At 39.4% G+C, this 25,434-nt stretch overlaps 1 protein-coding gene across 2 annotated transcripts in view; it reads right to left on the bottom strand.

Annotated features, from left to right (window-relative positions):
* The window catches only part of MLPH (melanophilin), a 153,189-nt gene extending 128,407 nt beyond the window's left edge, over positions 1-24,782 (bottom strand). The window contains exons 1-4 of one of the 2 annotated variants that reach the window (XM_081941281.1): positions 24,586-24,782; positions 11,509-11,642; positions 1,771-1,992; positions 22-158 (exon numbers count right to left, since the gene is read on the bottom strand). In XM_081941281.1, coding sequence (XP_081797407.1) covers positions 22-158; positions 1,771-1,992; positions 11,509-11,618 — 469 coding nt within the window. In that variant the 5' untranslated portion in view covers positions 11,619-11,642; positions 24,586-24,782. The remainder of the gene's footprint in view (positions 1-21; positions 159-1,770; positions 1,993-11,508; positions 11,643-24,585) is intronic. The other variant, XM_081941282.1, reaches the window with a different exon arrangement.
* Positions 24,783-25,434: the final 652 nt, after the last annotated feature.

Raw genomic sequence — 25,434 nt, 5'->3', positions numbered from 1 at the left:
CAATAAGACCATTGCTCATACCAAGCAAAGTAGAATTTGTTTTCTGTCCATGAGACATCCTCCCATAGAGAGACCGCATCACCTTAGCACTTCCAAAATGCTTGAAACGAGTTCTGACATGTTCATAATACCATTCCAAGGATCCAGTTTTGACAATCCTGCCCAAGATATGAGAGACAGTACACATGTTAGCCAGGATCAATTCTTCCAAATCTTCTATCAGTTAAAATATTGTGACTGGTTTCAGTGAGGAAGACTGAAAATATTCTAGAAAATGATAATGCTTTCACATGTAACTAATAAACCCGAGCACTGTCAATACATTACTTATATTCATGGTAGTCATCTAAATAGAAAAAACAGGGTCCTGCTATTCTTGAATTTGTTTCAACACCAACGTAACCCGCAAGCCAACCCAAAGTTGCCTTAAAAGTGAGATGGTGACATAAAAAATTATTAATTAATTAATTAAATACAATTTACATATTGACTGTTCTCATTTTAAGAGGGAACTCTTCAAACAGCCAGTTACTCGCATTTTTCTTAACTTTTGGCTCAAAGTATCAAGATTAAAGGGTTTTTTATACAATGCATTAGTTATCTGTGTATGAATAATGCAAACATAAGGCTGCATTTTCTCAAAATTATTCTAGACAAAGAGAATTGCCTTTAGTTTTGAAGTAAGATAATGTGGTGTTGAGTCAGAAAGTAAGAGCCTTGTTCAGAAAAGTTCTAAATAATGTCCCACATTTGGTATTGTTTAGATATGGAATAGTCCCTAATTGATGAGGATTATTCATATTATCTGTAAGTTTCTATAAAGATTATATGAATAATACTCATCAATTGAGGCAATGATGTTGCTGAAGAAATTAGGGTAAATCTGATTAGTTACTTAGTATTGCCAGTTTTTGATGGCCTAGGAAGTAAGAAATAAAAAGAAAATGGCTGCTAAAGTACAGCAGAAGAGGCAGATAAAACAGAAGTATTGGCCATAAATAACAGTGGAAAAATCCATGAAAAAGTGTTTTTTAAAGATTTAAAAACTGTTATTGTTTTAGCATTTTAAAAGACCAAACAAGGACAAGGCATAGCTCTTATCTTTGCACAATTAACTTTTAAAAATATGGCATTATACATATATTTTAAAACATTTTTAACATAGTGTTAAATACTTGCCAATCTAGAAAGTGGATCAAACTCTCATATTATAAGAATGAGGGTGAGAGGGGAAGCTGCTTCAAGCTTATCCAGAAGACATGTTTTGTGTCCTCTGGATAACTATAGTTTAAGAGTCTCCTTTTAATAATGGAAGATGTCAGTATCTCTCTCTCTCTCCCTGCCCCCCCCCGCCCCCCAATCCATTCCTTCCTCTAATTTCTACTCTCATAGATGTCCACAGAGAGAAGGGATAACAAGTGATGAAACATACTTTGTAACAGCATGACACAAAATTTATATAATTGCATTCAGCATTGGGTCACAAGGATAAAAGGGTACAGTTTGCAATTCATCACCATGCAGGTTTCATAATTTTTCTCTCATCATGACTAGTTCTCTGTTCTGGATATACAGCATTACTAACGGGAGGTAAATTCAAATGAACCAAAACTAAACAAACTAAACACAATATTCTTTGTAAGACTTGCTAAGTCATGAAAGCTATGCTTCACATGAGAAATTAAAAAGTTTAAGAAAGTTACCACTTAATGTCTAGTCAGAATTGTAATAAAGAAAGGAGATGACAAAACTCTTGTCTAGCCCACTTACCTAACTAGGCGGCATGGATCACACATCCAACCTTGCTCCTTTTTGTTGTACTGGCTGCAACTTTTGCATATGTACAACTGACAGTCCAAGCACTGGCGTTTGCTGCTTAATAGAAACTTAAAGGGCTGCAGGCAATGGATACAGTGTGTTTCGTTAAGGTGGGATTGACTGGACAATAGCTCCCGCTTAGTGCTTTCTTTTTCAATTTTGCATTTTAGATCCCTTTGGGGAAAAATAAAAAAAACACTGTCATCTGTTTATCACACACCACTCACACTCATATATAAGCATGAATTTCTGAAAACTGCAAGCCCTCCAGAGTGGGCAAATGTTAGAAACCATCAGTCCAACTAAAGGCTCCAGGAGAACTCAGGGGAGATGACACTGACAACCTATGACATCAAGGTCCATCTCCAATCCACCACCCAAGCACATTCCCTCCCTCCAACATTAGCATTTCTATGTTATGATTCAGGCACTGTTTCAAAACACTTCTCTACCTCGGCCTTCCACTGTCAGATGACATAGAACGACAGGTCTTCTAATCCTGCTCTGTTGGCTGTATCTTCACTTTTGCAAGGCTGAATAGGAAGGATGCAACAGCATTTTCTGGAGCATGACCATATACTTGGTAATGAAAAGAAACCCTGAAACCATATTCAGCCAATATTCATTCTTTTTGTTTCCCACTTTTGCTTGGGGGACAGGGGGTTAGATTGGAGACAGATACCTAATCAGAATTATAGAAAAATTCTTTGAAATGATATGGATGGGAGGCCATTGTTACACAGTCATCAGGATTGGAGTCTGGTGCAAAGAAGTCAATTTATCAACTTGGAGAATGCTGTTAAAAAGCTCTAAAGTCTTCTATGATTCTGGATGAAACTGACCCAGGCTACATTTAAAGAAAATAATGGAATGAAATAATCTAGTACAGGGGTGTCAATCTGGCGGCCCACGGGCCAGATGCATCAGGTGCAGGCCATGCCCTCCCAGGCTCCTCAAAGGCAAAAAAATGTCATGATCACGTGATGCGACTGATTTTGACACCCGTAATCTAGTACTTTCCTTACTTCTCTCTTCCAAAATACAAATCTGTGGATCCTGCTGGATCTTTAACTGTTTTGATAGTACTGACTACAATGAGACAACGCAGCAGGGCCAGCGTATTGCAGTCAGTTTGCCACCAACAAATTACTTCTGTCAACTTGCTACTGCCAAGTCACCGCACGACAACTCACACAGTTAATTCACCAAGGGGACAGCAGAAGGGAAGAGTGCAGAGTGGCAGCAGGTGATATGGGGATGAAAAAGGCCACTGCTCTGTCCATCACTTGCTTGCTTGCCTGGTTCTCCCTCTGGCTGCCCACAGTGAGTTGTCCCCGCAGCAAATTGACAACGTGGAGTTGTCCTACTGCAATTTGGCAGTGATGAGTTGGCAGAGGTAAGCTGATCCTGCTGTGCTGGCCACGCCGAATTGTCCCATTGTAGTCAGTACTATCAGAAACACTTAGTGATCTGTTGGAAGTGGCAAGTAGCTGCAGTGAGCCAGCCACGTCGAGTTGTTCTAGACCCTAAAATATCGTTTTTGGATTGGCTTTGTCATTTGGAGGCACAACACAGGAATGCAGTGGTTTCCCTCCCACCTATGAGCCATTTTCAGAAGACAGACAGAATCTTCCTTTCTTGCCTTCATGACAATTGAACTTCTATGTTCATGCTGTTTAATCTTTAAACAAAGCCACTGACTGAATCTGATTTCTTGGACACAGAGATTGCACTAATTGGGTTATTATTATTCTGTGGTATCAACTGAATAGAGAGACTTCCCCTAAAATATTCCACAGAATCCTACAACATAATCATTCCAAGCACACTCTCCACATTTCTTATAGAACACTCTAAAATTTTCATATTGTTTCTGCAAATACTATATTCCTAATGATTTAATAGTTATATCTATCTAGTTTTTTTCTGTAAGAAAAGAATGGTTTCCTTCTGGATTTTTTAAAAATAATGTACAAGCCTGACATTGACTAGTCACCCCCGAAGTTGTAGCCAGGTTCAATTTAACTTTTTAAGGTTTACAAAGGTTGGGCAGATACCACCGAACTATGCATGTAAAGCTGAACTCTTAAAATAACAGAGAATCTCCATAGATGTAATTCTGCATAGATTTTGAATTACTTTTAAGCTTTGGCTTTAGTTCAGTAGAAGGGAAAGGGAGACTAATTCAGATAGATGAGTGTTTCTCAACCATGGTAATTTTAAAATATGTGAATTTTAATTCCTGCTGGCTAGGGAATTCTGGGAGTTGAAGTCCATGCTTCTTAAAATTGTTAAGACTGAGAAACTCTTAGACAGAAGAAGCCACTGAAACAATCCCTCCACTTGGTCTGAGATTTACGTTTGCTTTTAAATTGTTAGATGTCAACTCTGTGGCACATTAAAAATGTGGGAACAAGAGACTGCATTTGGGTATTACTTTGAAATCACATTCATTATTTAGCTTAGTCATCTAGACTAAAGGAGAGAAACATGGAACATGATTACTATCTACATCATACTCTAAAACCACAGATCTCAAAGTATAAAGCAGACATCCTCTGAATAAATCTGGTGAATCTATCTTTTGTGATATTTCCCTGTAAAACAATACTTAGAAGTTCATAATCTTTCTTGATGTCATTATTGCCCTGTGTGATAAACTATCGTCATCGTCATCAACTTTGTCTTGTTTACTAAGTTGGTGGGTAACTAAGGGTAAAAAAATACAGCTTCCTAGGTCATATTAACAGAAGTCAGGTTCAAATTAGGGGCTTCCTCTTGATGGTTCTTAATTGCTGAATAAGAATATGCCTGAGTCACAAAATTTGAATGCTACTTAAGACCCACTAAGAGTAACATGGATAGCTCTGTTTCTTTCTGATAGTGGTTTAGGCATCTGAAGAGTATTTTCAGCACAAATCCAGAAGAAAGGTTTTGCACAGTGGATGTCAGGCATGAAAGAGCAAGTCCACATATGAAGGTTCAATTAAACTGATTCATTGTTGAAACCCTATGTACAGGAATCTACTCAACTAACAATCAGCATCTGCTTAGAATTAAATAAGGGTCAACAGCACTTAAGCGAGGGGGGCTTTAAATCTTCCTTTCCTGCCCTGGGCTGAAGTCAAAATCTTTGCCCTGTAAGGGAATATGGAATAGTAATTTCAGTTACTAGGAACTAAAAGTATATTCCAATCAACATCTCACATAAATGAACCTGTTTAAGCTGGATTTTACCAGCACAGATCCACCAGATTGTCTGATAGACTTCTGCTTGCTTTCAGCACAGCTAGAAATACACAGCATCTTTTGTTTGCCTTTGAGGCAATGATTAAGGAATGTAGTATTTGCACTGTAGGAAAGGTCCTTGATGGCTTATTTCCAGGTGGGGTAGGACTGGAAAGTATAACTGGAAAATTTTCGTATACATAGTTATTAATGTTGCTCCTGTGGTATACTATCCAGCAACAGTGCACTGAGATGTTTGATTTTTCTGTTTTCGCAAGTGTCTGGAGGTATGACCAAATAAATAAGTTGTGTACACAGACAAAAAAAGAGATTAACTTAGGGTTTCAACAAGTCAAATATAGAAGTTAAGCATGTATACATATGAAAAGTATCAGTGCCTAAATAGCTGATATTTTGAAACTGCTTTGACTATGGATATCAGCACAATAAAGTAATCTTAGGTTTCTACAGTACATTTGTTTACATAATGAGCAGCTTGGGAGAGTAAGCATGCAAGAGTTACATGTGAATAATTTCATAAATGCTGAACTTTAACTTGATTACCAGTTTATTTTTTAAATGTAAGTTTTCCATGTAGTAAGATAACATCTATCAAATCATTTGCATTTATTTTTTACAACATAAAAGAACCCAATGAAAAAAAGAGAGCTCTGCTTTGAGGTTACATTCTGTTTTATTATAGTATAGAAAATAACTTAATTGAGTAACTGAAGAAAGCTCCTACAATCTGTCTACTCATGAAACCCAGTTCATTTTATGCTAATGATTTCACTGGCTCCATAATTAGATGGTAGGAAAAGACCTTCTGCATTTTAAGTAAACATGATGAGAACCACCACATTTATTTATTCATTACATCTACCCAATTCTGGTAGATCAGGGCATTTTGCTTCTATATAGGGGAATCTGGTACTTTGCATCTCACATTTCATCATTTTTTTGCCTCACTTTATCAAGCTTATAGCTACAATTAGGATGGTAAAGGTACATGGCCTAGGACCGTGATGGTGGCACGCAGAGCCATTTGTTAGGGAATGCAAAGAGTTGCCCGGTCAGCTCTGACTTCGGCCTTCTTTTAACGCCATTTTCTGCCCTGCAGAGGCTTTATTGAAGCCTCCGGAGCACGAAAAACCAGCCCTATGGCCAAACCGGAAGTCACTTCACTTCCCTGAACCTCCGGAGGGCCTCCGGGGGAGGAGGCTGTTTTCTCCCTCCCAAGGTTCCTAGAAAGCTTCTGGAACCAGGGGAGGGCAAAAAAAGTGTGCCAAAAGGGGGGGTGTTGGTTGCGCACACATGCGCACTGGTATCGTGCATATAGCATTATGGGTGTGGGCACGCCCGCACACAACTCCCCTGTGCTCCCACTTTTGGCACACGATCCAAAATAGTTTAGCCATCACTGGCCTAGGACCTGGTCACTGGTTGCCTGTTGTTGGTAACTATCTAATCAGCCAATTTGATCCTGCAAGGTTGGCATCCTATGGGTTACTCTGATTAACAATGTCATCTATTGGGACCCTGAAAGCCCACCTTCTCTATAAACAGCACCTACCCTGTGAGAGATTTCCCGAGATCTGTCAGCAATCACTAATTCACTAAAATCACTAATTTGGCAAGGAAAAGGGAGACCCCTCGCTTCAACCCATTAGCCATCTTTTTATCTTTTATTGCCTTTATTGTAATTTTTTTTGTTTGATTGTTGTGAGATGGCATATGTTTAATAAATTCTTATTACCCAATAGTCTCTTGATATTTCAGCACAATTGATACCTGTTCTCAAATTCAGATTAAGTTACATTAAGGTTAAGGCAACTAAGTATATCTTGCCTAATGAAGAGAAGGATTAGAGGTGACATGATTAACTATCTTCCAGTACACAAGGGTCTGTCACAGAGATGAGGGGGTTGACTTATTCTCAAAAGCACTTGAGGGCAGGACAAGAAGCAATGGGTGGAAGCTCATCAGAGGGAATTCAAACCTGGAACTAAGAAGAAATTTTATGACAGCAATTAACTAATGGAATAACTTGTCGCCCAGAGTTGTGTGTGCTCCATCACTGGAAGTTTTCAAGAAAAGATTGTACAACCATTTGTCTGGGACGGTATAAGATCTCCTAACTTGAACAGAGGGTCAGACTAAAAGACTTCCAAGGTCCCTTCCAGTCCTAGGATTTTATGATTTCATATTCATATGTATATGTATATGCATATGCATATGTATAATGTATATGTATATGTGTGTATATATATATATATATGTACGTATGTACATACATATATATACACACATCTACATACACATCTACATCATTAGGTAACTGTTACCTATTATTTATATATATATATATATATATATATATATATATATATATATATATATATATATATATATATATATATATATATATTTGTGTTATATATATATGTATTTGTGTTACAACCCCTGGTATGACTAAATATGGGAGGAAGGTCACTACTCCCTCTTTCTGTCCTTCGGCTTATCACAAAGACCATGCAGGCAGAAAACCATATTTTTATTTTTACTGTTGCCTTTTTTTAATATTTGTGTTGTAATTGTACTGATAAATAAATAAAGGGAGACTAGGATAGATCTATTTCGAGCTAATTAGCTCTCATCAGCTAGCCATACCCTTACTGGGATTAGAACCCGGGCTGTATATATCTTAGGCAGGAGTCTTAACCACTCAGCCACGGGTTCTCTTCCTTATCAGTTGAGCCAGGGAAATAGGTATGTATTTGTGTTACAACCCCTGGTATGACTAAATATGGGAGGAAGGTCACTACTCCCTCTTTCTGTCCTTCGGCTTATCACAAAGACCATGCAGGCAGAAAACCATATTTTTATTTTTACTGTTGCCTTTTTTTTATATTTGTGTTGTAATTGTACTGATAAATAAATAAAGGGAGACTAGGATAGATCTATTTCGAGCTAATTAGCTCTCATCAGCTAGCCATACCCTTACTGGGATTAGAACCCGGGCTGTATATATCTTAGGCAGGAGTCTTAACCACTCAGCCACGGGTTCTCTTCCTTATCAGTTGAGCCAGGGAAATAGGTATGTATTTGTGTTACAACCCCTGGTATGACTAAATATGGGAGGAAGGTCACTACTCCCTCTTTCTGTCCTTCGGCTTATCACAAGACCATGCAGGCAACAGTAAAAATAAAAATATGGTTTTCTGCCCACGCTTGAAGATGGCAGGTGAGATCCTGCCGAAACGTTGCAGACAATCTCAACCTTACACACACACACACACACAAACACAAACATATATATATATACACACACACACACACACATACACACATATATATATATATATATATTAGGTAGCAGTTATCTAATGACAAAAAAGATAGAAGAGACCTAATTTGGAAAGGAACAAGCAAAGATACAGATGATAAGTGGGAAAACTAAATTTTGGAATTGTCATTATTCCAGGGTTGAATCATAACGCACAAAACATTATTCCTGCCAAGAAAATGTTCTTCTTTGCCTGATGCTTTTAGCTATGCCATTTGTTGGAAGGCCTGGATTATTTGCAAGTCTCTTGTTATTTGTAGCCTCTAAATGCTTATAAATAATTAAGAGGGGATCTGGCTGCAATCACTAATTCAGGCTGGACACATCATACTCTGAGTAAAACAGTCCTCATAAGGTATTTAGAAATCTCAGTTATCAGAACTAGTTTTTGATGGAAATTTAGTCTATTTTTTGGCACAGCTGAAGTGATACTTATTTCCTAAAACAGCGATCCCCAACCTTTGTGACTTGGCGGCCCAGTTGGGGAGGAGAGAAAAACTGGGCCATATGAGTGGCGGGCCAGTACACAGGTGCACAGCTCCACTCACACAAGATAGAAGGGAAGCCTTTGAGGTCTTGGGGCTGTGGTCTTGTACTCCTTCAGACTCACTGAAGCTGCCTGACATTCCAAAAGCAGATTGGGTGTCCTGCACAGGCAGCCTTGGTGAGTAAGCAAAGCTGAGCAGTGCACTCATCCTACTCAGCCTCTGCTCTCACCACTCTGCTTCTGGAGTATCGGGAGCAGATGACTTGGCAGCCCGACAGGGGGAGGGGAATCAGTCTGTGAGAGTGGCGGGCCAGCACACACCTCCACTCATACAAGACAGAAGCCTTTAGGATGCCACTTGCACAAGTGGGGCTGTGTCAATGCTTGTGTGGGAGGGACTGCAAGTGCTGCCGACTGGCAAGTAGGGCTGCAAGGGCTGGCACCTGCCCCTCATGTGAGTGGGGCTATATGTGCACCAGGCCACCACTCACGCAGCCCAATTGCAAATAGGCCACGTCCTGGCAGTGGGCCATGGCGTACAGGTTGGGGTTCCTTGTCCTAAAACATAATTATTTCTGTTCAGAGTGTTGAAAACAATATCTTCTCTCACAAAAGTGATCACTACCAGAGTTTGTTTTAAGAAACAAGGCAGATCCTGTATGTAGGAGACATGCCAAGACATTTAGCCAACTGTTAAAAGGATTCTATTTCAGCAGATTTTTGAATTATTTTAATTTTATACTCTACATGTTGCACTGGCATTAATTTTTGGCTCTTTAATACTAAACTCTGACATTGTTGTTATGATTTTATTTTATTTATTCTACACAGTAAGCTGCTGTGGCCCAGCAGGAGCCGTTGGAGTTGCCACCAGACTCCGACAGCGAGGGTCCCTCTGAGTCGGCTCAGGAGTATATGGAGGACCCTGGACAGGGTTCCGACTCTGAGCAGGGCGCAGAGAAGCTGGTTGGCCACCAGGAGGCGCCTGAGGCATGGAGCAGTGGTGAAAGCCAAAGGAAGGGGGCTCCTGATGTCATGCCTTGGAGCAGTGGGGAGGAGTCACAGGACAGTGAGTCAGACATCAGCAGCGAGCTATTAGATGCTCATTACCGGCATGCTACCCGGCGAAAGGAGCAATTGAGCAATTACAGGAGGTAATTGCTCTCAGCTGCTGATCATTAGACTCCTCTCCAGACTATAAAGGGACTGCTTGTGGACACACCCTTTGCAGGAATCAACTGATCATTGGAGTTGGAGAAGCTCAGATCTGTGTCGTACTTTGGCAGGCTGGATTGCTGCCAAAGGATTTACCTGGATTGCTGCCAATCTGTTCCCTGGACCTTGGCAGGCAGGAGTGCTGCTAAGGTGATTATCTGGAGCTTGGTAGCTGGATTGCTGCCAAGGGGTGTCGCTGTAGTTGGATTGCTGCCCAGAGTGCTATCTTGACCCTGGCAGGCTGGATTGCTGCCAAGGTGGAACCTGTATGTCAATAAACATCTTGAAGAGACTTTGTGTGTCTTGGAGTGTCTTGGTGACAAAAGGGGGGGTCAGAACAGTAAGCTAAGTTGATGGCTATGGTATTTGAGACAAACAACAATAAATCAATAAATTGGCTGCATTACATACAGGATCTAGTGTCTATAATTCAGGTTGCTGCTTTTCTCAAAAATTGTGAGGAAGAGCAGAAGCCTAGCTTAACACTGAAAGTCAGTGGACAGTAGAAGCAAAAGGGGCAGCTTTCCAGGGTCCCAAACAATTCTAGATAGCTAGAATAACCCATCTGTTTTTTTAGAAAGGCCTATGAGCCCAAGTACAAAAATCCATTCTGAATTATTCTGCAATGTGAACATGCAAAGTCTAAATTGCCTAGGGAGATTTAGAATGATTAGACGACAATGATTTCTCATTTTTTTTGCCAAAATGTTCCTCCTCCTGAACCACTCAGAGTACAGTCTGCTCACCATGGACATAGGAAAATATCATTTTTCTGATTATGGATACTGTAGAGTTATTAATAAAAATGTATACATTAAGGAGCCTCCTATTGTGATGAGTCATTTTCAGATTCTTCCCACAAAATAAATAAAACCTTAAAAAGGCTGAATTGGGCTTTCCTGTCTCCTCAGTATTTATCCCTTTTATTTCCCATACTGACATTAGATTTTCAAGACAAAGCCCAGCACTGAAAAGCATATATTTTGTGGTATATGGCAATGGGTTCTGTCTAGCTAAAGCCTCTATCAAATCAAACAACGTTTTCACACATCAAACCTTACTATAAGTCATTCAAATTTTTCTCCTCTCTCCCTCATATTCTTCCTTTATGGGTTCAGAAAACAATCAAACATACCAAAAAAGCAATGGCTGTTACAGATGTTTCTAGCATCCCAACTGCATGGTGTGTGTGTGTGTGTGTGTGTGTGTGTGTACGTACGTAGAAACAAGCAAATAAACAGAGAGCAGCTTATTAAATGAGCAGTATTATAAATATGAATAATAAAATTTGGATTATATTCCTTAATATTATTTTTATATGGTTCAATATTTTAAAAAACAGCTTGAAAGCAATGCATATTAAACACTCACTTTGCATTTTCATCTAACAAGTCACTATGTTTTAAATACTCACTCTAAACGCTCTTCCTCTTTTTTGCGCAGATCAAAGTCCCGCTGAACTACTTCCCAGACATGTTTGACCTCTTCATCTGTTAACCTGGAAAGGTCGAGCTTCTTTCCCATTTTCAGAAAGGAAAACGCCTAAAACTGAAAGAAAAAACAAATGTAATCAAATTGGAAATACCTACAATTATATTTTGAGATACTTGGGTTTTTTCCAAGGCACATTTAGTGTCAGCTCTACTTGGTTCGGCTTGGCGTCTCCCAGGTATCCTACCATCCAGCAAATGGAGAGCTAACAGGATTTTGACAATAAAAATCAGCATGGAATTATTATTATTTTTTTAAAAAGAAAAATTCAGCATGGAAACTCAAGTAAGAGACATCTAAGAAATTTCCAATTAAGGTAACAACACAAAAGACAAAAGAGAAAATAACTGCAGTTAGGATATACAAAATTGTGGAACATTTTTCTTCTTATCTTGAAAGAATGAAGTATGCATATTCAGGAAATATAAACCCATAATAAGTACTCAAAAATGAATACAGTAAATATACCTCAGGATAGAGGCCTTTAAGATTGAGATACAAATAGTCCCCCACTTATAACAATTCATTTAGTGACAATTTCAAAGTTACAATGGCACTGAAAAAAGTGACTTACGACTGTTGCAGCAATCCATGGCCATGTGATCAAAATTCAGATGCTTGGCGAATGACTCATATTTATGACAGTTGCAATGTCCCAGGCTTATGTGATCACCTTTTGTGAACTTCTGACAAGCAAAGTCAATGAGGAAGCCAGATTCACTTAACAACTGCAGTGATTCACTTAATAACTGTTAAGAAAGGTTGTAACTTAACAAATGTCTTGCTTAGAAACAGAAATTTTGGGCTCAATTGTGTTCTTAAGTTGAGGACTACATGTATATGAGGTGATCAAAAAAAGCAAAACAGGTACAATCTCAATGAATTAGAACGAGAAACAGATTCAGAAAAAAAATTACCAACTGGAACTCAAGGAAAGCTTTTAGTTAGTTAAAGAAGAAACAAAGGGGAGTAACTAGACCCCTGCTGAATGTGAAATGAGTTGGTGTTACATTCCAGAGGGGAGGGAACAAGAATTTTGATGGTCAGTAACAGAATAACAGAGTTGGAAGGAACCTTGGAGGTCTTCTAGTCCAACCCTCTGCTCAAGTAGGAGACCCTATATCTGGGATGGTGAACCTATGGCACACGTGCCACAGGTAGCACACGGAGCCATTTGTCAGGGCATGTGAGGCATTGCCCTGTAAGCTGGCCAGCGCACATGTGCGCGTTGGCCAGCTGAGTTCAGCCTTTTTTTGAGGCCATTTTTCACCCTCCCCAGGCTCCAGAAGCTTTATAGGAGCCTAGGGAGGGCAAAAACAGCCTCCCTCCCCCGGAGGCCCTCTGGAGGCTTCAGGAGCTTCCCTGAAGCCTCCAGAGCACAAAACAAACGGCCCTATGGGCAAACCGGATGTTCGAGAATGGACTCCCATTTTGCTCCTAGGGCTGTTTTTAGCTCTCCGGAGCCTTCAGGGGCCTTCCAGAGGCTTCCCTAAAGGCTCTGGAGGGAAAAAACCAACCCTACGAGCAAACTGGAAGTCACTTTCAGTTTGTCCGTAAGGCCAATTTTAGTCTTCTGGAGCCTTCAGGGAAGCCTCCTGAAGGTCCCTGAAGGCTCCAGAGGGCTAAAACCAGCCCTATGAGCAAACCAGAAGTTTGTTCCGGGGGAGGCTGTTTAAACCATTCCCAGGCTCCTATAAATCATCTGGAGCCTGGGGAGGGCGAAAAAAGAATGCAAAAAATGGGGGGAAAGCACTTGTCATTCGCGCATGTGCACTTGGGGTCGCACATTGCATTATGGGTGTGGCACACCCATGCGCAACCCTCCTGCGCTCCCCTTTTGGCACGTGAGCCAAAAAAGTTTTGCCATCACTGCCCTATATCATTCCAGACAAGTGGTTATCCAGTCTCTTGATGACTCTTTTCTATGACTCTTCTATGAAGAACAGAAATAAATATTTGCTGGTTGGGCTTGGAAGTATACTGTTTTCTGGGAGTATGGATCAAGGATATGACAGAATAGCTGCAAAGACATCTGACCATCTGATGGTGCATATGGGGGAGGCGCACATGAATGCGCGGGGGTGGACGCAAGCTTGGGGAGTGCTTGCATTAATTTTGGGGCCTTTCATGGTGCCCCCGCGCCCCATTTTGGCTTCCAAATTGGTGAAGGAGGACTTCCAGGCCCAAAACAGGGCACGGGAATGCCACGAGGGACCCCCGTGCCCCATTTTGGGCCTGGAAAGCCTCCTGCATCAACCTGGAAGCCAGGAAAGGGTGAGAGGGGGCGGGGCACATGCGCATGTGTTATGCGCACATGCATGGTGTTCACGCACTCATGTGCGGGGATCGCTCGTGCATTACATTATGGATGCGGGTACGCACTTTTGGCACGTGACGACCAAAAGGTTAGCCATCACTGGCCTAGTGGTTAAGGCACCAGAGTGAGAGATTGCATGAAATCTCTCTTAGGCATGAAAACCAGCTAGATAACTTGGGGCTAGTCATTCTCTCAGCCCAACCTACCTCACAGGTTTGTGTGGAAGGAAATGTTGGAAGGAAAATAGGAGAAGGAAATTGTGTTGGGTATGTTCACCACCTTCGATTATTAATAAACATAATAAAGGAAGGATACAAACCTTCAAATAAATAATCATTATGACTTGTAATTCCAACGTCTGTATATACAGACAATATACTGTACATCAGGAGTTTGCTCCTAATTCAATGAGCATTTCTGGACCTGAACACTACATGGAGTACCATATTTTTCGGAGTATAAGATGCATCTTTTTCCCTCAAAAAAGAGGCTGAAAATCTGGGTACATCTTATACACTAAATGCAGCATTTTTTGCCTCCCAAAACCCCACTCCCTTCACCAAAATGGCTGTGCATAGCCTTTAGGAGGCTTCCAGGGTGCTCCTGGGGGCTGGGGAGGGCGAAAAACAGGCTCCCCCAGCCCCCAGTAGCACTCTGGAAGCTTCCTAAATGCTATGCATGCCCTTTTTTTGACAAAAAACAGGCCATTTTTTGCTCGTTTCCTCCCCCCCCCCCCCCGGGAGCATTCTACAAGCCTTCCCAAGGCTATTCATGCTCTTTTAAAAAAATGGGCCCGTTTTTGTGAAAAATTGGCTGTTTTGGGAGGTCTGCAGAAGGCAAAAACTTTTTTTAAAATTTGCCTCTTCAAAATCTTGGCGCGTCTTATACTCCAGTGCGTCTTATACTCCCAAAAATACGGTAACTAAATAGCAATTATTTGTCATAGAACAGAACTTTCCCTAAAAGAGGAAACCTCATTTAATATGTTGCAGATTTTCCTTTGCATCTTTTAACACCTGTCAGATTCTAAATATTCCATAATTATATTCTATTTGCCAGAAGTGATTTAACATTTTGGTTTTGTTTGAAGTGTATGGCTTGGGGGGGGATTTAGAAGGAATTTGTAGGGAAAACTAGGACCTCAAGCTTCCAAACAAAGTAATGTCTAACGCCTGGTCCCCTAAGGTAGGCCTATGAAACTGGTGGCCCATGGGCCGGATGTGTCATGTGTGGGCCACACCCACCCCAGCTCCAAAAACTCATGCCCTAGGGCCACCCCATCACAGAAGGTAAGAATTAATTAATAATGGATAAGAGAAGTTATGTCAAGGGTCCAAATCCCACAAAACATAGTGGTACATCTGTCAGGCAGTATTCAGCATATGTGGGCACTACACTATTATTTGCAGATTCTTGTAATATAAACTCTACACAGTATTCCCAAGAGTGGCATTTTAGAGATTTATTGGATCATTTTATATCCAATAAAAACATTGTCATGACTATCAACTGACATTTTATCCATTCTTTTTAAGGAAAAGATCAATCCAAAGTTTATTTATACACCTGACTGATCTTCTACACTCACATGAACCGTGTTCAGGATAGATCCTTGCAATGTTTAGTAAAGCACGCACATATTGAGACTGTGCCAACTAGGTCTGGGTCTATGATTCTCTTCATCTTACTCGATTTCTCTGCTGGTCAAAAGCAAATGGAAGAAATGAGTTCATGCCACTGACACTTCAACTCAAAATAGTAAAGATTTCCTCTGTTCAGTTAGGTAGTAACAGGTAGCCTGATTGCACTAGGATGGGAGACCATGAAAAAATCTAGCAGTTCAGTCACTCAAGAGAGAAGCCTTTGGGGCTCCACAAGACAATGAAGAAGAAAAAAATCCACAGCACACAGGAAGAAAATTTCCATTTTGTTCCCAAGAAAACTACTTGAATGTGTCTCTAGAGCAGAGTTCCACTTGCAGCACATAATCAAAACAAAATGTTAGTGAGACCGGAAGCTCACGTCGTGGTGACACAACGGTCAATCTCAGGGCTCTGAGACCGCCGCCGAAATTCCAGCCGCAGGACGATCCAACTGGACCTAAATCATCCCGAAGAGACGGTGATAGGAAGGGGCATATTCTGACGATCCCAGAGACACCCGCAAAGTCTCTGGTGATCCAGGAATAGCCCTTTTGCCAGCGGCTAGGAAGCAGCCATTAAGGCTGGTGAAACTGCTGACAGCTTCGGAAGTGAAAGTGCAGGAGAGAGTGTGTTGTTCATGGTGAGATTTTTACCTTTTTTCTGATTTATGAGAACACCCCAATGAAGAAAACTAATCTAAAATAAAGACTGATGAGAGAGAGCAAGCGGCGAATATAAGACTACAGTCAAAGTGAAAGTTTTTACTTTTTTTTCCTACTTTTTATTGTCGGAAGCCTGACTGGACTTTCTATTCAGCGTAGTGTTAAATGGAGCAGGCTTTTTTCTTTTCTGTTTTTCTGTTTTTTACTTTTTGGACTGTTTGATAACTAAATCCTACTGTTCCACTATTTAAGAATCTTTTTTTATATGCAGCGGTTTAAAGTTCATTGTACTATCTTCTTTTTTTCTCATTTGGCTTTTTATTTTTCTTTATTTTCTCTTAATAAGGCAGAGAATGCAATACAAGGGAAAGCTTTGGATAAGTAACACTGCCACCTAGAGGCTTTGAAACTTTGTTCCTATTTTTTGTTTGAAGGAATGTTTGGAAAACGTTACTCTCCAAGGTTACTGGCTCAGCCAGGACTGATAGGTGAAGAGTTATTTACACAGGTGCTCACTCTGAAATTTTCAATCCTTGAAATTCTGCCTGGAGAGAATAGATAACAACTGTAAGAGTAAGTCTGGAGTGATCTTGAAAAGCTCTCATTTTATGAAAGTTTTGGATTTATTTTTCTTTTGCTTAGCTTTATCTTTACAAGAAACCTTGAAACCATTTCTTTTTCTTCTTTCTTTTTTGCTGGTGGCAGTGTTTACTTCTTTTTGCTATGAAGTTGGGTCCTACGTTCCCTCTAAGGTGCGCGGCTGCGCTAGCGCGCAGGTGGCAAGAAAACACTGCGCAGCAGTTTTCAACTGCCGCGCAGTGATTTCTATTGCCACAGGCTTTGGAAGCTGGGGAGGTCCTTTGCAGGCAGCTAGAACGGGCCGCCTGCAAAGGACTTCCCCAGACTTGCTTTGAGGAGCACGGGGCGACTGAGGCTAGTTGTGAAGCCCCAAAGCCCCCACCGCCACCGGAAGAACTGCTGCCACCTCCTCCTCCTCCTCCTCTAACAGGCAGCACTGCCGGATTTGCCGCCCGGCGCTGCGGCTGAGATGAAGCCGGCAAAGCTCCAGCCGGCATCTCCGCGCGTGGCAGCGGCGCCTCCCCTCTGCTCGGAGCACCTGAGCTCAGCGCTGGGTTACCCCTGCCTGCCCCCTCCTCCTCCTCCGCCGTGCTTTTGAAGAGCCATGAGGCTGCGGGAGACAGTAGGAAGGCGGGGAGGGAGCAGGGGGGAAAAAAGCCTCATGGTTCTTCAAAAGCACGGAGGAGGAGGAACGGGCAAGGGTTACCCAGCGCTGAGCTCAGGAGCAAATCTGGTGGTGCTGTTGGAGGAGGAGGAGGTAGCAGCAGTTATTCTGGTGGCAACTCGTCGGCAACTTCAGCAGCAGCCCTGCCCACAATGAAGAAAGCAGAGATGGAGCAGATCCACGCAGATGACGTCGCTGCAACATGACTGGAGGAGGAATTCTGGGAGTTGAAGTCCACAAGTGTTAAAGCTGTCAGGTTTGAAGAGCTCTGCATTTTTTTTCTAGGGGTGGAAGGGTCTTGTAACTTGACAGCTTTAAGACTTCCATGCTTCAAATGCCAGAGTTCCTGAGCCAACAGGACTGGAGGAGAAATTCTGGGAGTTGAAGTCCACAAATCTTAAAGCTGTCAGGTTTGAAGACCCCTGGGGTTTTTTTTCCCTAAAGGGTTAGGGGTGCAAGGGTCTTGTAACTTGACAGCTTTAAGAGTTGCGTGCTTCAAATGCCAGAGTTTCTGAGCCAACATTTTGGTTGCTAAGCAGGAGCGTTGTTAAGTGATACTGATATTATATAACACTTTGAATTAAGCGGGTACCTTGAAGAAACATAACTTTGAGTTTCAAATAATACTGATTTCATTGTTGTCTTAGGTGACATCTGTGAAAAAAATTCGGGTGCTCAGGCATGAAAATGTGCCGCTCAAACACTATACTTTTCTGCTCACATCGGAAAAAAATTAGAGGGAACATTGGTTGGGTCCCCTATCTGGTTGCTTTCAATTTTTGGTTTTTTTTTTTCAATTGGATTATGGCATAGAAAAGATTGAAGATTTTTATTCTCTTTTATGGTTTTTTCTTTTTTTCTTTTTCCCTCTCACATTTTTGATAGTAGATCTACCCACAGTCTCCGTCTTGCCTTCTTATTTTACTCTTGGCTTTTTTTCCACAGAATCTTCTTCCCTTTTTTTTTTTTTTTTTTGGCCTTTTCTTTTTCTTTTTCTTTTACCTTTTAACTTTTTTTACCTTGGACCACCCCATGGTCACTTTGGATTATAATTGACTTTTTTCCTTTCTTTTTCCTTTTTTTTAACCTTTGATCACCTCATGGTCACTCTGGATTACAATTGATTTATATACCAAGTGGATTATAATACAGAAACATTTGGAGATGAGTAAAAGAATAACCACCAGCTCTGCAACAACAACACCCTCCTCTTTACCAGGAGGACAAAGATCAATACAGACAATGTTGCAACAGGAAAAAGAAAAGGGAGAGAAGGCAGTTACCTTAGAGATGATTATGCGAGGAATTCAGAATTTGCAAGGAAAAACAGATACCATCGAAAAGACAACAGAAAACATGGAAAAAAGAATTGAGACAATAGAACAACGAACGGGAAACATTGAACAACAAACGGAGAACATGGAACAAAAAGCAGTTAAAACTGATGAAAAAATGGATAGTATTCAACAAATAGTGATGAAATATGAAGATAGACTACAAAAAATTGAAGAAAAGGGTGAACAAAGAGAGAAGAAAATTGGGGAGATTGATAATAGACTGTGTGTGGTCGAAAAAGATAATATTGGAATACTGAATTGGGAGATGGAAAGGTCATAATTTTTTCTAAGATTCCAAAACAGAAGAAAAAGATGAAAACCTGTTACAAATAATGATAGAAATTTTGACAAATGTCCTCGAGTTAACCCACTGCTACAGATGAAGCATTTCAAGTTTATACAAGATATGCAGCAAGAAATGACCTGCCAAGGAAAGTTCATGTAAGATTTACCAAGAAAGCAATTAGGATGCAAATACTTCAAAAAGGAAGAGATAGAAAATTGGAGTACAAAGGCAAGGAGATTGTCGTTTTGAAGCTACATACCAAATACCAATAAAATTGAGAGAATCGAGAAGAGAATATCATTTTTTTTACTAAAATCCTACTCAAAAAAGGTGTTAATTACAGATGGTTGATACCAGAAGGTTTAATGTTTGTATGGCAAGGACAAAGATACAGAATAAATTCAATTGAAAAAGCAGAAGCATTTTTCGAAGAACATCTCAGAGGGACGGCTGAGGAGACTGGACATAAAAAATTGGTGACATAATCACGTGTCTTCAGCCTCAACTGAAAAAGAAGAAGGAGCAGTAGGTGGGATTGAGATAGAAGAAGGTGCTGTAGGTGGCGTGGATATTAGAGAACTACAAGAACCTAGAGTCACCAGAGCAATAAATCCTATGTATAAAACATAAATATGGGAGAGAAGAAAATGATCTCAATTAACATAAATGGACTTAATTCAGCAAATAAAAGAAAGATAATATTTCACAAACTAGGGAAACTAAAATTGGATATAATTTGTCTACAAGAAGTGCATATTCAAAAGCAACCTGAATACTTATTAAGGCAACCAAAGCTGGGGAAAATGTTTACCATTGGCAACCTGTAGGAAAAGAGGAGTGATCCTTTACATCAAAGATACAATCCCAGTGGACCAAATTTATACAGATGACAATGGAAGAATTTAATGGTGGAAATTATGGACAATAATAAGAAAATGCTCCTAACAGCAATCTATGCTCCTAATGTTAAGCAAGATGAATTTTACAGAAAACTACACAGGAAAATAATGGATTACTTAAATATTTGTATGATGGGAGATTTTAATGGAATTGTAGATAAGAATATGGACTATAACTCATAAAAAACAACAGTCAAAAGATACTCCCTAAATCCTTTTTTTAAATGATCGATGAGACAGGTTTAAAGGATGTTTGGAGGAGAGAGATCCTACTAAAAAACAATATACTTTTTATTCAAACAGACATTTCTTATTCTAGAATCGATATGATACGGGTAGTTACTGAATCAGCCTACAGCATACAAGAAATTGAGATTGAAACAAGTACCTAATGATAATTGAATGGAAAGGACAAAGAAAAAGATCTAGATGGACATTAAACAACAATATATTAAAAGAGAAAGACTTTGTACAGAAAATTGAAAAGGAATTGGCTTTTTTCTTTAAAGAAAATAGAAAAGAGGAGACATCAATGAAGAACCTCTGGGACACAATGAAGGCCTATAGCAGAGGCCTGATAATTGACTATACAAGGAAGAGAAATATAAAGAAAAGACAAACACTTAAAGGACTTTACAATGAATATAAGGGTCTTGAAAAAGAACTACAGAATTCCCCACAAAAGGAGGACATTAAAGTAAGAATGGATATGATTAAACACAAAATTGGGTTAATGGAAAAAGAGGAATTAGCCCTAAAAAATTAGGGGTGCTAAACAAAATTACTTTGAAAATGCTAAAACCAGGCAGATGGTTGGCATACAAACTGAGAAAAGAGAGAGACTCAAAGAAGATACTGCAGTTAATGGATGATCAAGGGCAAACCTGTTATGGGAATGAAGAGAAGAAAACAATTATACAAGATTACTACTGTAAACTATGTGATCATGAGAATACAGAAGAGGCAGGAGTGAAACAATACTTACAGGAAGCCAACTTACCCCAGATACCCAAAGAAACTGTAACAATGCTAGACGGCAAAATAACTATGATGGAGCTAACCGAAGCACTTAAAAAACAGAAGAACGGGAAGGCCCCGGGCCCAGATGGGGTACCAGCGGACTTTTATAAGACTCTGCAGGAACTTATGAATGAGGTGAGGAGAGGAGAATACCCAAATCATGGTCAGAAGCATATATTACACTTTTACCAAAGGAGGAGGCCGATTTACTACAAATTAAGAATTACAGACCAATCTCCCTGTTAAATTCAGATTATAAATTGTTTGCTTCAATATTGTCAGAATGACTTAAAAAATACTTAAGTAGTTTCATTCACTCTGATCAAAATGGGTTTCTGCCATAGAGACAAATTAAAGATAATATGAGGATAATCTTAGATACTTTGGAATATTATGAGGCATATCCTGAAAAACAATTGGCATTGATGTTTTTGGATGCTCAGAAAGCATTTGACAACGTGAATTGGTGCTTTATGCTGTTACAACTGGAAGAGATGGGCTTTGGTGAGAAATTTACTCAAGTCATACAAACTGTATATTATAAACGAACAGCTAAGATAATGATAAATGGGAGATTTGACAGAGTATTGAAATAAAGGGACGAGACAAGGCTGCCCATTATCACCATTACTTTTTGTCTTGCCGTTAGAAGTTTTAAATAGAAATGTCAAAGAAGGAAAAAAAATAAAAGGAATGAAAATCAAAAAGGAAGAATACAAGCTACAAGCATTCGTAGATGACTTGGTCTTCGTTCTAGAGGATTCATTAGAAACAGCACCTAAATTGATAGAAATAATAGAAGAATATGGAAATGTAGCAGGATTAACAATAAATAAAGACAAACTAAGATCTTGACAAAGAATATGCCAACAAGACAAAAGAAGAGTTGGCGGAAATCTTGGTGATGCAAGTTACGAACAAGGTTAAATATTTGGGGATATATTTAACAGCAAGATGCAGTGCTCTTAAAGACAACAACTACTATAAACTCAAACAACAGATCCCGATGGATTTGAAGAAATGGGAAAATCTACAACTTTCGATGATAGGGAGAATATCTACAATTAAAATCAACATTCTACCTAGAATTTTATATCTGTTCCAGACGATTCCAATTAGACTAGGGAAGGAATATTTTGATGATTTAAATAAAATAGTGTTGAAGTACATATGGCAGGGGGGGAAAGCAAGAATAAAACTAAAATTGTTACAAGATGCAAGAACAAGAGGAGGATTGGGCCTGCCCAACTGCGAACTATATCATCAGGCAGCAAGTTTGATGTGGGTTAAAGAATGGATAACACTAAGGAATACCAGATTATTAACCCTTGAAGGACATGATCTATTGTTGGGATGGCATGCCTTTTTATGGTACAAGGGAATTAAAATAAGGGGTATTTTAGAAGACATTACCTACGGGAGGCTTTGCTACTAAATTGGGAGAAGATTAAAAGACAATATTATTTAAAAGTTCCAGTCTGGCTATCAACTATTGAAGCCTTTTCATATGCAATAATATACAAAAAGGAACAAACAGTTAGATATGGTGAAATATTGAATGCAGAGGGTGAACTTAAATCTATGCAAGAACTGGAAAAGGAAGGTATAAAGATGAACTGGTTTTCATATGTGCAAGTACAATCTAGATATGACAAGGACTGTAAAGAGGAAGGTTTTTATGATAAAATGAGTTAAAATTTTGATGGGTACTGATGAAAAAGTAATTTAAAAACTTCATGGACACTTACTAGAGGTTAAGTTAGAAGAAGAACAAGTTAAAGGAACTATGATAGTTTGGGGGAAAAATTTTGGCCATGGGATTGAATTAGAGAAGTGGCAAATTGTGGTCTCAAAATTACAAAATGACAATGTCAACAGTATATAAAGAAAATTTGTATAAGATGTTTTGCAGGTGGCATCTACCCCCGACGAGAATAGCAAGAATGTTCAAGAATAAATCAGAAAAGTGTTTGAAATGTTATCAGACACCGGGTTCATATTACCATATGTGGTGGACTTGCGCAAAAGCTAAAAGATATTGGACTTAAGATCCACACGTGGTTGGAGAAAATGACACAAAAACATATAGACTTTAAACCAGATATTTTTTTATTGGGAATTATACCAGAAATATATAATACAGACTTGAAATATTTGATTGTAAATGTTTTAACAGCAGCTAGAATTGTGTTTTCAAAAAAATTGGAAAAATGAGAAAATACCAACGCAAGAGGAAATTATTCAAAAAATTATGGAATGCGCAGAAATGAGTAAATCGACATTTGAAATTAGTGAACAAGAAGATGAACAATTTTACAAGGTTTGGGATTTGTTTTATCAATGGTTAGGTAAAAAATCATGGTAATGGAAAAAGTGGGAGAACTTTTTATATTTTAAGAATAGAATGATATATGCAATACTATAAGAGTTTAGCACTGTTAAACAGATTAGAACGATGTAATGGAATGATGTTTTATGTATGATTTCAATATATAGAATATTTTGTTTAAAATGTAGGAATAATAATTGGAGTTGAACTATTGATGCAAAATGATGCTGTATGTATGGATAAATATTGAATCCATATACAGCATCATTTTACATCAATAGTTCAACTATTAACTATTAAAATTAAGGAATAATAATTACAGTTGAAAAATTGACATATAACAATAATGTACTTATGTTTATCTAATGAACAATTTGTGATTCGATATATGATTGTAAGTGGTGACGATGGAAAGGACGCACAAAATCTTGTAACCAAACGACACACTATATGAAATGGAAGAAGGTTGTATGTGTTCTATCTTTGTTTTTGTTTGTTTAAAAATAAATAAAAAATAGTGAATTTTAGTAAAATAATTTACTTTTAATTAGTTTTACTATGATAGTTAAAAAGTACTGGATCTGCAGGCCATTTGCTCAGACTTATTGGATTTCGACCAATTTGCAAACACTTATTAGCTCTCAATTTTCTATTTGCCATTAAGTATTTCTGGCAGGCTAATGTATTTGCAAAATCAGTTTTCTTGTTTAATTTGTAAATAAGCAGGGTGGGCCTGCTGATAGCCTTTCCAAGCACTCTGGCCAGTTTTTCAGATAAAGCACTTGAGAAAGATTTGTTTTCATGCTTTGCATTGATTAATCAGGAAATATTGGAAATGGCTGATACAATGAACATTTAGTCATAGTTAATATGTTTTTCATTTCCGGAAAAGAAAATGAGCAGAAAGACTCTTTCACATGATCTCCTGGATACTCTTTCCAATACTCCCGTTGAGCTGAAATCTACTATGTAAAGGGGGGTAATCCTTTTTCTGATCCTAAAATCACAGAACAATGCTGGTTACCAAATGTAATACTGCAGTTGGTGCGAGGATTTCAGAGTTAGCCTCGGTTCCCGAGGAAAAAGGACACAAAGGGTGCAGGGCCTCTACCTACAAAGGTTCCTTGCCCGCCACCTACTTCCAGTCACAGAGCCTTACCTTCATTCGATCCCCCGCATCTAGGCTCTTGCTCGCTCAGTTCTACTGGGCAAACGTCTTTAACAACAGCATTTTAACTTGACACGGACTGATTCTCTTTCTTACCTGGTGCTACTCTCTGTTGGCTGGGTATTGGCCAGACCTCTGTCTCTTTCCTGCTGTAAATCCCTTGAAAACACGCACACACAGTCTCTATCACATGCTTTCCACACTAGATTTCTTCTCTTCTAGCCTGTAGCTCCCCAGAACAAACCTCTAATCAGGCACAGCGATCACATGGTCCGATTAGCACTTGACTCCGCGTGAACTTCCTGCAGAGCTGCCTCTTTGTGTAGAGAAGGCGGCAGGAGGGCCCTGCGGTTCATCAGCTGCCCGGCATTGTACGCCCCCCCCCCCTCCCAAATACCAATAAGCATGGCTAGTTGGCAAGTCATTTTGCATAAAACGATTGTGAAGGGTTGCAGAGGTTGTATGTATGATCCAAACAGGGGATTTTTGCTTAATGCTTTGCAAAAGAAAGAAGGAACATTTTGTTGTTTTACTAGAAGGGAACTTGAAAAAGCATCCCAAAGGCCATGGGTCATGATGGTTACTGAAATCTTCTATTCAGAGACAATGCAGTTCTGAATATAAATTGGTGGAACAAAACAACAGAGGAGACTCTTCATGCCCTGATTTAGTTTTTGGAAGTATCCAATTGCCAAACATTGAAAACAGGATGCTAGATCAGATGAATCCTGAACTTTTTTTTGCACCAAGTTCTGTCCTTTAAAATATAAATACAGCAAGGCAACTAAAGCCAGTTGCCAGATTGTTGCCACATAAGTGACACACTGCACATATTTGGATGTAAAGGTATGGAAAATTATCTTCCCCAATATTATTCTGCAATGTTCTTTTGAACAAGTAAATGTATGCAAGGTAATTCAGACATTGCATTGATTTAGAATGAAA

Source organism: Natrix helvetica (genome assembly GCF_964273705.1).
Source record: "Natrix helvetica genome assembly, chromosome: 2".
NCBI classification, from domain to species: domain Eukaryota; kingdom Metazoa; phylum Chordata; class Lepidosauria; order Squamata; family Natricidae; genus Natrix; species Natrix helvetica.
The sequence above is the reverse complement of the archived record's forward strand: the minus strand, read 5'-3'. Positions and strand labels throughout refer to the sequence as shown.